At 41.8% G+C, this 14,366-nt stretch overlaps 1 protein-coding gene across 3 annotated transcripts in view; it reads left to right on the top strand.

Moving 5' to 3' along the window:
• TEAD4 (TEA domain transcription factor 4) overlaps window positions 1–9,971 on the top strand; it is a 60,952-nt gene extending 50,981 nt beyond the window's left edge. For all 3 annotated transcript variants that reach the window (XM_062593421.1, XM_062593428.1, XM_062593435.1), the window contains 3 exons: window positions 5,261–5,401; window positions 6,810–6,962; window positions 9,742–9,971. In XM_062593421.1, the coding sequence (XP_062449405.1) occupies window positions 5,261–5,401; window positions 6,810–6,962; window positions 9,742–9,855 (408 nt within the window). In that variant the 3' untranslated portion in view covers window positions 9,856–9,971. The remainder of the gene's footprint in view (window positions 1–5,260; window positions 5,402–6,809; window positions 6,963–9,741) is intronic.
• The last annotated feature ends 4,395 nt before the right edge of the window (window positions 9,972–14,366 follow it).

Raw genomic sequence — 14,366 nt, 5'->3', positions numbered from 1 at the left:
TATGTTTTCAGATTCTTGACACCATTAATAGCACTTGGGATCTAGTGTAACAGAGAAAGAGTTATTCAGTTTTGTTCAGTGGTGCTTTAACTTTTAGCTATTGTATAAATAATTTAAAAGTTGGTTAGTTTAAAACTTGAGTACTGATTGCAATTCTTCCGTGATGATTTTGGCTTTGGGAGTCTGTGATACAATGAACTAACTCCTGAGCTTGGATTGGCAGGTTGTATATGTGTATAACATCTCTGTGACATTTCTCTGTGCTCCAAGTGCATTCTAGCACATGACAATGAATGTGAGACGTTAGCCTCCCACCACATGGGCAGTGGCAGCTCTGCTCTTTACCAGTGTAATGTTATCTTTACCACCTGTTACTTGGCTCTCCCTATGATCTCCTCCTACATGCATCGTTATTAATAGGAGAAGAGGAGTTTTCAGGGCTTTATGTATTAGTGGAATAGTGTACTTGCATCTTAAAGCTTTCAGAAGTTGTGAGAGACTGGGTGGGAGATGGAAGAAAAATGACAAACAAGGAATTTAGAACAGACACTACCTTGTCCAAAGCAGCCATCTGCAGAGGAGTATATTAGAGGAATTGCCTGGGAGACCTTTTCTACCAGTGATGAATGCATGTAATAATTTATTCTTCTCAGTGATAGGCAAGCTAAGGAAAGAGTCAAATCACTCAACGGTTTCTTTCCATTAAATGAATTATACATTTCTGGAAGGGGCTGGAGTGGTGGGCTGGAGACTTCTGTCCTGCGCTTGCCTTTTCTCCCCTCCCAAACAAATTCAGTCAGAGCAGCAGACATGCAAACTCCTGTCAGCACTCTGCCCTGCCCACTGTATGACTTCAATCCTGACATGGCAGGAACTACCTGGAGGACAAAGGAATGGTAATTTAGTCTCCATGTCCATTCTGTCCTTGGCACTTCTACTAAGGCAACAAACAAGCAGTTAGCAACAGAGATTTTTATGAGCTTTGGACATTTTTACTGAGAATGGATCTGACAGTAGCTCATTACAGCCTCCTCTACAGCACAAGCTCCTTGCAGCTGTTTAGTTATGCAAGGGAACTCGAAGACAAAGGCCGTTTTTCACCAAAGGTACTCCCCAGAGTATTCTGTATAAAGATTGCTGGCAGCAGAAAGCTTGTTGAATTGCTGAGGCATCTGTCCTCTGGATGTCAAAATGACACAATCCTGAGGGGGTCTAGCTGAGTCACAGGTACCCTGAATATTGCAAGATCTTTTGCTGTCTCTGGGTAGCTCACATGCTGCCCTCTTTCCCCTTTCTTGATGGCTGAAGCTGCATGAGTTTTGGACCGTTCTTTAAGCCAAGAGTTGTTCAGCATATGCCTTTCCGTTGACAGTGTGGGACTTGTATTGGCCTGCGTGCTTGACCCATGTGCAAGACGTCTACATGGCATGGTTTCTCACAGCATTAACTACTGTTTGGACACTGATCCAGTCATTGCTTTTCAAAGCCTCTGATGACTGAAGTTTCTAGGTAATCAACTGTGAAACTCATTCCCACCAAAGATCAGACAAAGACTATGGCTTAGTATGCTTAAGGCATAGTGCACAATGTCAAACTTTTCTGTAAATCTTCCTTGGAGTTGCAGAAGTCAAGTGATAAGCTCTTTGGAGCTATTTACAGCAGACCTTCTAAGAGTCTCACACCACCAAAACAATAAAAAAGTAATACTGTCTTGTTTACAGTTACCATGTCCTTCCCCGAACAAATCCCTTTTTCCCATATAGAAATCTTGCCTGACAGATATTAAAAAATTCTGCTTACTTGTCTGGAAAGGAAGAACTCTCAGATGTTTCCCCCAAAACAAGCAGATCGGCTCTCTTGCATGCAATCTGGAGATCTCTGGCATGTGCTAAGCCTATTTATAGAGGTACAGCAGTGATTGTAGTTTCAGCATACTTGCGCTGTCTATCTGTCTGAGGTGCTGCAGCTCTATTTCCTGCAAACACTAATCGGAACCCTTGGCTGCGTGCTACTATTATTTTTTGGATTTACTGAAATTCCATGTATGTGTGTTTATGTGCTGATATCTTCAGAGGAGACAGAAGGAGATGGGTGCCTCACTTTTGCTGACTGACTCCCTGAGACATATCTGAAAATCCTAGCCCATAATATTTTAAGTGCTTTGGAATAAATGGTGCAGTGTAAAAATCAAACATGATCCCATTGCTTCACTGGAACAGAGCTCCCAGGAAACTGTTTGGACATGATGTTAGTGAATGGTGATGACTGCTTAATTCAAACAATATTACCATAATTTTGCTTCCTGCCAAGTAGTTTAATGGTGATTAATTAGGTGTTAATTAGGTGTGAAATCCTACAGTCTGATCTTTTAGTGAGAGACTTGCCAACTTGTGGAGACACCTGCAGTGGCTTCTTATACTTCTATCAAGTTTCTCATGAAGTGCACCTAAGATCTTTCTGCTTTACCTCATATTGACTGCACTTGTTTTTGAATTTACCATATTTAAGAGTTTATGGGAATGTGACCCTAATTTTACTGGTGAGGGTTACTGAGGGTTTCAGTGGAAACTGTAGGAAACAATATGTCATTTTGAAGAGTGATTTGTGATCATGTGGTTACTGTGCTGTTATGCTCTCCATTAATGGCAGAGTGAAACCTATATATTCATCCCTAATGTTGCCAGCCAGTGTTGATCCTGAAACATTCAACCATTCTTTCATTCATTCTCACAGAATGAATCTATCCAGCTAGAATTGACTGAATGCTATATCTACTAGTTTAGGAGGTATTTCTGGAGATGCACTGCCCACTTTACTTCATTAAAAACCTATCCTAAATCTTTCACTTGCTCTTGAGTTTGTACAGCTAAAAAAAAAAAAAAGAAAAGGTAATTGGGTTTTATTGCCTTATTGGCTTGGCCTTTCTGTGGCATGGCATCATTTATCTAAGGCAGATGGTAATTTTTCTGCAGGTGGAAACATGCATGCATGAAGGCAGAGTGGCAGCAGCATCTTGAGTATTTTGCTAAGTGGAAAATGGAACTTGATTTGGTGAAATAAATGGGAAGATGATTTATTTTATTCCCTTTCCACTCATCTTCATCCTCCATGTGCCCAAAACAACAAGTTAACTGCCAGGGGAATTGGACTGAGGAGAAATACTGGACATTATTACATGGCTGCCTTTCCTGCTAATGGTCTTGGTATCGCTCTTGTCAAAGTGATAAATTCTTCTGTGGCCATAACTCTGTGATGTGAGAGCTGCTGGTGAGTGGTATGGTACAGAGATCTTAGATCACCCAGCATGACTGCCTAGAGCCAAACTTTTAACTTGAAAGGAATGGCAATGAAGTGACTTTCTGTCTTCTTGCAGGTCTTATGCTATAGATAAAGTACTCAAACTCATTTGCTGTAAAAAGTAGTCTTGCACTGTATTTTCCCCATTGATGCCCATCCTCTCAACACATGCTCTTTGTGTGAATGCACACTAGCATTTCTGAACCAAGTCCAGGAACTGATCATACTGAGAACTAACTGAGCAGTTCCTTGGTTGGTTTTGTGCTACAGCTGCACAAAGTTTCTGCCAGTACAAGAGGGATGGGAAGGCACAAACTGCTGCAGGACAGTGAGACTGCTTTTCATGGCAGGATCGCCTTGGTGTTCATCAAGCTGCAGCTCTGAGGTGTCGTTTCCCCTAAAGCTTGAGCCAGGCTGAGCCTGTGCTGCTATCAAAATAGGCAGCCTTTTACCCTCAACTTTTGTGTGTGTATTCTCTCCGCTTCCTGCATGTGGAGGCATGTGGAGATTCAGTCAGCTTTCTTGTCTGACTAACCCATCAAAATCACAAAAAAACAAAAAGTGTATCAGCTAGGATCAGCTCTCTGGTCTGTCTAATTTCGGAGTTGCACAATTCCTAGTGGTGGCACAAGGAGAGCAGCAGGCAGGTGTGGCTATGTACAGGCAGATTGCTGCTTTCAACTAGCAGCACAGATGTAGATTAACTAAAACCTCTTGTAAATTTGCACTTTAGAGAAATAAGCTAATAGCATTGTCTCATGGTAGAAAAGGACAAGTATTATGTATGACAAAGAAAAGCGATTTTCATTATTGAGGTGCTTCAGTTCCCAGGGTAACATTGCCTGTTTTAAAGGCTACTCTAGATTCTGGATAAAAAAATCTCCACTGACACTGAATAGGAAAAGCATGCTAGAATTGTATTTAATACAGAGTCCTTTTTGCACTAGGGCAATAGAATGCATTGTAGCAGAAATAGTGTTTCTTGTTTCCTGTTTCCCTCGGTTCGGCAGGAAGAATAGAATAGACAGAAATAACCCAGGGAAACTGGTCACTGGTTTTCGGGTAGTGTAAGTTAGCACCTGAACTTACGGGGTATAGACAGGCTCCACCCTCTTACTTTTAAAAGGGAGGAAGCCAAGTTGGGCATTCGCACCAGCTTTGGGCTTCTCGGGAGCAAGTAAATGTTGCCGCTCTTCTTTTTCATAAGAGGGATTAGCATGACCCCTGGCGGAAGCTTGAGGGAGCCACATGTTGGGGGTTAAGGAGTCGCATTTCAACAGGAAGCTTCAGCTGACCAACTGTAGGGACCTACATTTGAAAACTGGGCTACTAATGCAGCTGGGTTTGGGTTTAGATGGAATTGGTTTGGATCTACCAGCAAGCTACCTTCCTCATGTTGCATCCTGTCTACTCATATACTTCATATCATGGTCAGGATCACCATATCTAATGCTCTTCTCTCACTCACATTGTCCTTCTCCTTGCCCTCTTTCCCCTTATCTGAAGCTCCAGAATGGGGAAAAAAAGCTTTATTACGATTGCTATACCCTTAACTTTCCTCCTAAGGGAGGCATGCCAGTTTAGCCTATCTGTCACACTGCGCTTTCTGCCCTCCATGGGCTTCTTGAGTGCCTGCACATAGTCCTGGCACTGTCCCATTATGGTGAGTATCAGCTAAGGCAACAGACTATACCATAGATTTTAAAGATCAGAGTATATTCCACTAGATTTCATCAAAGTGTGTGCAAATTCCCACCACCTTTTTCCAAAGTGAGAACTGGATTTTAGTGCATGTTTTTTATATTTCCTCTACTTGTTTGATGCTCATTAATCTGATTAAGGACCTTTTGGGCACGCCAATACCTTCCAATCTTGGCCAAGTGAAACTCCTTTAGGTCACAGTGAAGACCACCACACATGGTAACTATCTATTCTTCCTGACTTTTTTTTTCTTTTTTTGCAGGCTGATTTGAACACCAAGATTGAAGATGAATCCAGATCTTTCTACGGCGTTTCCAGCCAATATGAGAGCCCTGAAAACATGGTCATTACCTGTTCCACTAAAGTATGCTCTTTTGGAAAGCAGGTGGTGGAGAAAGTGGAGGTACGCAGCAGTCATCTGTGTGCATGGCTCTCTCAGGGCTGCGGTTCTGTTGCTGCAAGTACTTGCATGCTGCATATATCTCAAGGCAAAATATATCCCATGCTTTTTGTTAGGGAGATGGACTGGAGAAGCACTGACATTCATGCCATAGATTGTTATTTCTGAGACATGCAGGTGTAAGAATGCTCCAGCCTGCAACATGGCCTTTTCTCAAGACTTCATTGAAGGTCTGGTACTGTTTATTGTTTTTTCGTTAAGTCTCAGTTTCTGGAGACATGTGAAAATGTGAGACTCGGCTTCTTGGGAGCGGAAGAAAGCTGGGAAACCTGGGCCCATGTCTTTGCTGAAAACAAGTAGACAACACTTCATTTTCATCAGTGGTTTTAAACAGATAATTTATAGAGTATAATTAATTAATAGAGTGCAATCATTTATAGACTATAGGTTTATGGTTTTATGAGGCTTATGTTAGTGCTTGTACACTTACAGTTCTAGCAACAGTAGCGCTGCTTTTTTATATATATATATGTTTGTATGTATGTATATATGAATATGGCATTGAAGAAATTCTTCTTTCTCATGCCAAATTCAATTGCTAAGAGAGCTGCTCTGACCTGCTCCCTGCTGCCTTCTTTCTCAAGAAGGTGCCAAAGGACAGTTATGTTCTCAAAACTGCATGTTCTAGTGTCAGTGGTCAACTCTAAGCTACATTCTTCCCTAGGACCCATCTCCAGCCACATGATAGACATGCCTAAAGTCTGGTTATGAATTTCTATGTGGCCATATGATGGGATACATAGGCCAAGGAAGGGAATCATGGTGCTTGAGAGAGGACATCAAGCTTGTAGACTGAAAGGACGTAAAAGACATTTAAAGGTTTACTGTGAAATGTTACAATCCAGTGTCAGCTTCTGTTCAAGGGAAGATGAAATATGCAGGAGCTAAGATGTGAATGTGAGGAAAAACCCCTCTGTGTAACACTAGCCAGACCAAGATCCCTGTAAGTGCCAGCCCCTCTTCTGAGGGGAAGCACAGATACTGTGTCCTTTCTCATAGACACCAGAAGGCTCTGGTCCTCCCCAACTGAGCGTATGATTACCATCATTACTAGGAGCTTCCTATTCTTGCTAAAAGCAGTCAGTTTTAACTTCTTTAGTTTACTGACACTTAATATTTTTTCCAGTAGAAATGCAGAACCTAACAGAGCTGACAATGGGTTTGCTCTTCTTAGTTACCTTTCACAGCTCCTTGGTTGTTTACCACTTGGAACCCATTGTTCTTTTATTAATTAGGTCATTATCATTAGTAAAATGAATTGAAAATGTTGTGGTAATTTTTCTGTTTTGAGTTCCTTTATATGATGTGATAACGTTAATCCCACATGCCCCTTTTCTGTTTTATGTTGCAGACAGAGTATGCACGCTATGAAAATGGACACTATTCCTATCGCATCCACCGCTCCCCTCTCTGTGAATACATGATTAACTTCATCCATAAACTCAAGCACCTCCCTGAGAAGTATATGATGAACAGTGTGCTGGAGAACTTTACTATCTTACAGGTGGGACATTGAACTGTTTTTGCTGAAGTTTGAAAACATAAAAGCCCCATGTAAGAGTTCACAATTGTGAGTCACAGCAGATTTCCTTTTACAGCTCTGTATCTAACTGCACTTAGTTATCTCTCATGAAAATTGCACCTCAGGACAATTTATGGATCTCTAGAGAGCATAGATCATACAGAGAAGTAGGAGAAAAAAATTGAGAGGTCTGAGTAAGAGCAAGAAAAAGGAAAGATGAAGGGTGAACTGATGAGGCAGAGATACAGGAAAGAGGAGGATGCAGAAGTTGCAATAAGAAAAATGATAATTCCATTATTAGACATTGAGGCCCCTTTTGCAAGGTAAAAAAGGAAGAACACTTTCAAGTGGCCATACAGTTCTGGCATGGAGAGAATTCTCCATCCTGAGAAGGCAGAAGAAAAATGTTGCTTCCTCAGGTCCACCTTGAACCTGGAAAGAATGTAGAGGAAGGGGCATGTTGTGAGAAGCACTGTGACACTTTTATGAAGTGCTGCAGCCTCTAGCTAGGGCAGTACTATAAGGCTATAGTAACTAGATTTTCATTATTGTGTATGTAGTCTCTCCAGGCTCTGGAAAGCCTAAATTGGGAGAAGAGGGCAAAGATAGCTTAAAAGGTATACTTTCTTAATGGGCTGTGAGTGCTGTGCTCACTTCCACAGGGTGTACTACTGATCTTCCCCCAGAGAACCTGAGGTTGGATAAGTGAAAGAGATGCTAGAAGCTATATGGAAGAATGGAAATCGAGTAGTCTTCATTCCATCTGCTGAAGATCCTGTGGGGCTTCAGGCAATTCATTTCACTGCCCTGTGGCTCAGGCACTTCAGCTATAAAACAAGGTTAATAACATTCATACACCCCACAGGCTTTAGACGGCTTTGCTCTTTCATGTTTGAACTAAGCTCTTAGTGCTTGGCAGAAAAGATGAATGTAAATTCTGTGGGATTTTCTTCAGGTGAGCAAAGGCACGAAATGGGCAGAGCCAGAAAGATGAAAGGCCTATGTGCTGTAATTCATACTGAGGAATACTGTAACTGCTTTCTGCATACATTATTCCTCAGCCAGGCCTAGGCTTGCTCTAAATTTGTGAACAAAGTTGTCATATAGATATACTTCCTCTTGGACTTTATGTTCTGAATAATCTCCTGTCCTTCTCTCACCTGCAGTCACAGAGAACCATATTTCATGTGGGTGCTGGCATGGCCTTTCATATATTTCCATTAATAATCTTGCAGTCCTACTCCCTGAGTGGCAGGCTGAGAATTTTCCACCCCACAACAGAGAGCTGAAAAACAGTCATTCTTAATGCAAGGCATGCTGCTAATCCTCAGTTCCCACTGCCAAGTTCTGAGGCAAGTCTAATCATACTTTTTCTGAACCCATTTGTGAGTTTAGATACCTCTACTCTCACAACTGTAGTTTATCTTGCTTTGCACATTGCTCTGAATCTGTCACTGAGATTTCAGAGCCCATTTTGGTGTAGATCTTTGGAAGGGGCTCTGCTGCTTTACCATTTCTAGATGCAAATAATCTACAACTTTGTCTGCAGAGGGAAGAAGTGTTAGTTCAGCTGCAAAATAATCATGAAGTAAGGAGAGAAAAAAGGAATAGACTAAAATCAAAGTGCTAAAATTAATAAGCAAGTCTGAAAGCATCTGTTTTCTTTCTGTTTTCACAAGGGTGGCTGGGCTTTGGTACAGTACAGGCCTCCAGCTGGTATCCTTTTCTTCTGCAGATGAGTCAGTGCTACTTCTGAAAAATTGTTGCTTCTCCAGTAGGAAAGAACTGCTTGAATCTTAAGTTATGGCACAAAGCTAGATTATGAAAGTGTGCAAAGGTCTGTGGTATCAGACATATGGGGGAGACAGAAGCTGAGCTAGAAGCTCTGGGTGCAACATTCACCACTCACTGCTATGTAGTATAGGAAATGAGTGCTTCTGAAGCTTAGACAGTGCTGCTCCATCACCAGACTGCATTGCAATTCAGTGACACTGGCCTCAGTTGCAGAGGTTCCAAAGGTACCACAGAGAAAGAAGTGCAAAAAGAGAAGCAAGCTTCTGTAAGAATACATGAGTGTAACAGCCATTATTCTGACATCTACAGCACACGAAATGGGAGGTGTAAAGGAGTCAAACTTGTATGTCTCCTGTGTAATGAGAAACATTTCATGATCCTCACAGTCTATGTTTACCACTGACAAGCAGGAGCAGATGGAGGCAAGGGACTGTTCATGGATGTGGTATATCATCATATGATCACATCACATGCAGGAGCAGATGTGCCACAGCAGATGACATCTCAAAATCCAAAGAGCAGAGCAAAGAGAGGCTTTCTACAAAGCACCTTCTCTCTGCTGAAATCTGCATCATGAGGGGTGGGGACCAGGGTAAATTGCTCTCTTCAAGCAAGGGAATGACATGCTTGCTTTAAGAGAGGATGACTTCTCCTGGGTCTAATAAATCCGCTTCCCTGTGTGTGGTCACTTCTTAATCTCAGGTTTTTTTACTCTACAGTGGACTCTGCTCACCCCCCTGTCTTTTTACTGCACTGTAGTCTTAACAGTCTGAAAGGACTTAAAAGGCTTCCTTGCTGGGTGTGTGGGCTTGTGAATTGGGGGTTGTGGTGGCGGAGCTGTGTACTGTTCCTGTGATTCTCTGTTCTTTGTTTATTATTGACTTTTTTTATCTATGTTAAATGTATTGGAATTTGTAAGCAGCACAATAGCAGTTGCCATCTCAGCTTCCTCTCTGTTTCTCTCTAGGTTGTGACAAACAGGGACACACAGGAGACCTTGCTGTGCATAGCATATGTTTTTGAGGTGTCAACTAGTGACCATGGTGCCCAGCATCACATCTACCGTCTGGTGAAGGACTAGAGACTCTCTGCCCCAGATCATCCATGGGATATATGTCTGAGGAAAGAGTTCATGCTTGAACATCCCCCACTATCAAATCAAAAAATAAACTGCAGATATTGTGTATTTTCAGAGAAGTACCTCTGAGCTGTTTTATGATTGAGAGGGCCTAATAATAAGTTTGTATCTCCAGGTTTGTGCAAATGGGGAAACGGCTTGGAGTTGAAGAAACATGCAAATGATTACATAGGGAATTGTAGAGAACTGCATTCACTACAAATATGTCCTCTGGGATATAGCCCCCCCACTGGGAAACCAGGCCTCAGAGCAGGCACTAGGAGTGATCATGCAGATAAAAGACTGGTATGCAGTCCGAGCTGCAGCTATGGGAATGGTAGCAGCTTCCACAAGCTAGACCACTCAACAACGGTTTGAAAGGATACATGATATGCCCTCCGTGCGTACATGTGCACTCATATGTATACATTCATAGGTCTACACATGCACAGACATACTTCCTATATGAATGGATAGATACATGTACAGTTAAGACATGCATGGGCATATGCATATGTGTGTAGAGATGCACATAGTAACCTACACATCTGCCTGTCTAGTTGTCTACCTTTGCAGATGTGCAATAACATTCTCCTTCAGCTATGCTGTTGGAGGCTGGACATAGTTTTCCTCTCTTCCATACACAATAGTGAGAGGCTAACCTTTCTTCTGCCTTTTAAGCTGACCTTTAAAATATTGTGCTTAGAATATTGAGTATGTTAAATCATGTTGTCCTTCCAGCAGATTTCCTCCATTTGTCAGATCTAATGACTTGACTGACTAAATAATTCTTGCTGCTTTTGCTCTCCCTGTGCAGCTCAGGGAGACAGACACTGCTCTTTTCTTGTGCAGAAGCAAAATAATTGTTTACCAAGATCACAGAATAGCTGATGTTGGAAGAGACCTCTGGAGATGATCTGGTCCCACCCTCCTGCTTAAGAACAGTCAGCTAGAGCAGGTTACCCAGGGCCGTGTCAAGCTGGGTTTTGAATATCTGCAAGGATGAAGACCACACCTTTTCTGGTTTTCAACCAACCTCATGGATGAAATTGTTATACCTATTTGTTGCAGACAGTGATGTGCACAGGTATTGCAAAGAATGCCATGTGGCCAGCAAATCACAGGAAAATGAGGAGAGGGAAGAATGAAAACAGATTGGCTTTTCATGCTTGCAAGGCAAACAGTCTTTCTGTTTTCCTTGTAAACGTTGTTGTTTACTTTAGAATCACTGAAAGGCAATAATCTTGGTCCCCACAATGCTGTTAATGTGGCAGAAGCCTTTCATGTGACTCTGAGGAAAGAAATGGGTTGTATAATGCTGTCTGACAACTACTGAGCAGGCAATTTATTGGATGGCCAGGCACAGTCCCTTAGTACAGATTTCTATAAACGCTGTTACATCTACTCTTTCCATAGTGCCTCACAGCACCTTAAGAAACACCTCTCACATTTGTGTCAGACATTTCCACCCATGCATTTTTGGCACAAAGAAAATACTCACTAGCACCTGGGACATATGAGATGTTCATTGGTAGAAACTAAAGGATTTCTTGGATTGCCAGGAAGTAAGGACTTGAGCCACACATAAATTAAACCTGACTTCTCTGAAGAATTCCTGAGCTTGTTGGTACTGTCCTATACAGCTCTCAGTCAACTGGTAAAATAGTGCTGCAGGCTCCCTGAAAATACTATATAAATCTTCCCATAATATCTGGAGAGGCCCACAGACTTACATATCTCCTCCAGATTCCTATCCATCTTCCCGATCTTTAAAACGTTTTGGTTTTGAATTTGAAGTTTTAACTTGTGCTCATTTACCAGGTACTCCAGAAATCTCATTTCCTGCAGGTCTAAATCTCAACTCCCTTTAAAGTTTGAAACTTTCCCACTTCTGTAGAATGTTATTTCCATGTTTTATGGAGTCAATTGACTTCTTTAAGAACATGAATGTCCAAATTTCCACTGCCATTTTTCACAAGTATAGATGAATATCCCCCATCTTCTCACTGAAATTCATGAAAAAATGCTTAGCTAGCCATCCTGCAGTATGCAATTAGCATCACTGCTGCTTGGTGTATCAGATTCTGAAGGGGGAGTTCCTTTAGTGGGAAAGTTTCCTTTTTAAACACAATCTGATATTGTGCCAAATCATCTCCAAATGCCTTACTATGCTCAAAGCACTATGTTATAAGAACAAGCACAGTCATCACTTCTTCCTATTGCCTGTGATGGTTGTTTCTGTCACATCAGTTTCACTTACCTGGGGCTCTGTGGTTCCTCACCTCTTCCTCCCTGCCCCAGGATACTTTGAGCAATCTTCTACCTTAGATGTTTGTTTTGATGATCTAAATAATACTTGTTGTATGTCCTTGTTGCTCTTATTAGCTTCACTAACTGTGCTTTGTCTTACCCAGCTTTAAACAAATTCTGTTATAAACAGAACTTAGCTGGATAATGGTAGCTTCAGCTACTCCATGCAGTTCTTGTGAGGATGAACCTGCTAATGCCTTCATATCATCATGGTTTTATTTTGAAGCTGCTAGCAGGAACAATTGTCCTCTGCTAGAAATAGGCAATGTTCCCTTCAATGATTTAAAATCTTTAGTTTTCCTCTTGCTTTTCACTGGCTGACAGTATTGTGTTTCCTTCACTGAACTGTTGCCCAACTCATGTGTAGAACCTGCCCAGGCCTATAATATTTTCTCCAGCATAGTATAAACCTCCCAGTCCTTCATAGTACTTAGTTTATGATCTTAAGTTTCAATACAATCTTTCTTGACACCATGTTGCACCTAGATGCTGTGATTCCTCACAAGCAAGTCATATCCAAGCAACAAGAAGAAACACACTACTAAAATGTAACTTGTAAATCAAGTGAGTTAGACAAGTTTATTACAGTACATTTTTCATATGGGATCTCCTAAAAAAAATTGTCTGACGTATGAATTCACACTGGTGTGGCTTTAGCAGTTAGATGAAAAGGAAAGAATTAGAAGATCATCAGTAAAGACAACTCGTTTGGCTTTGTGAATGACTGGTCCTAAAGATTTCCATCTTAACAGAGGTTTCAAATGGAAAACCAGAATATGGTTACCTACAAAGCCCTCCTGGAAGTGATTCTTACATGGTTGTGGTTTTAGTATTCAGGTAAACACAAGCTGCACTAGGACTAACCTTATGACACATAGCCCTGCTGGGGTCCCTGCACCTCTAGAGTCTGCATGGGTCTGGATATTTAATTCAGTGTGGAGAAGAAACTAACTGACTTATTTTCCCATTAAGTTATTGCATGCTAGTTTCTCTGTTTTAACTGCCTAAGTGCAGGTTTCTACCTGCATGCTGGTTACTTACCTGCATGTAGGATGTCCCTCATAGGGATGAGTCTTTACCAGCCATTCTGTAGAGCAGCTGGCATGTGGTGATGGTATCCTCCCATGTGAGGAGCTGTTGCTCCTATACCTCCTCTGTCATGTACTCTATACTCTTCTGTTCAGGGCCTCCATCTACATCAGAACTTGTGGTACTTTGTAGGTGAAGAAGATAGCAAAGGTGATGCCATCAAGTTAAAGATGGGGAAAGATGGTCTGATTCTTGCAGTGGGGAGAGGGGTCTATTTTATTTTTTAATACACTGAAAGGATCTTTCCCTGATCTTGCAGACCTTACACTGCCAGAGGCTGCTTCTAAGGAACATGCATGGCTAGTACTGTTAACTTTCTCTGTGCAGGAGCCAAAACTGGCTAAAGAGGTGAGTGCTACTTTTTGCACCTATCTGCCTGTGCAAGATGCTCCTGCTGTGGCTACCATCTCCAGCACCCACAAGCACCTTCCATAGCTGACTTCCAAAGAGCAACACATAACTAGCAGACTGTATTTCACCAAATTGACAATGTTCTCCACTGCATACTGCCAATATCTTTCCATAAGATCTTGTATAACTGGTAACCAAGCCTGGATAAAGGCAAGCCAAGGATGGGACTTTAAAGATCAGAAAACACAGGATCTTGAAATGCCCGATGTTCTGTGTTACACAGCAGAAACCCAGGCATGTGCAGACCTACTCTGTCCATCAGATGTCACTGCTAACCAGAGTAGCGTCATCACATAGTATGGACCAGATTACCTGCTTCTCTGCAAGTCCCAGTCCCTACAGTCAGCCACCCAGGTACAAATGGGACCAATCGGCTACAGCTCACTAGCCATGTATGTATCTGTTCTTTGCAGCCCTATGCAATTCCCTTCCTAATCCCCGAAGCATGGTGTGGAACACGCAACAAACCAAATAAAGCCCACTAATGAGAAAAGGAAAAATATATTTGGCCAACACAGATAGAAATTTTTGAAATTCTTGGACAGCAAATATAGTTTGCGATTGAAGCTTGTACAGAAAAAGGGCAGTGTGTAGTCTCCAGAAATGGAAAATTGCTTGTAACGCTATGTTACAGCTCTTCTGCAGACATGCACCTGGTGCCTTGC

The sequence above is a fragment of the Rhea pennata genome, chromosome 1 (genome assembly GCF_028389875.1).
Source record: "Rhea pennata isolate bPtePen1 chromosome 1, bPtePen1.pri, whole genome shotgun sequence".
Lineage (NCBI taxonomy): Eukaryota > Metazoa > Chordata > Aves > Rheiformes > Rheidae > Rhea > Rhea pennata.
This window is presented reverse-complemented; position numbering and strand designations above follow the sequence as displayed.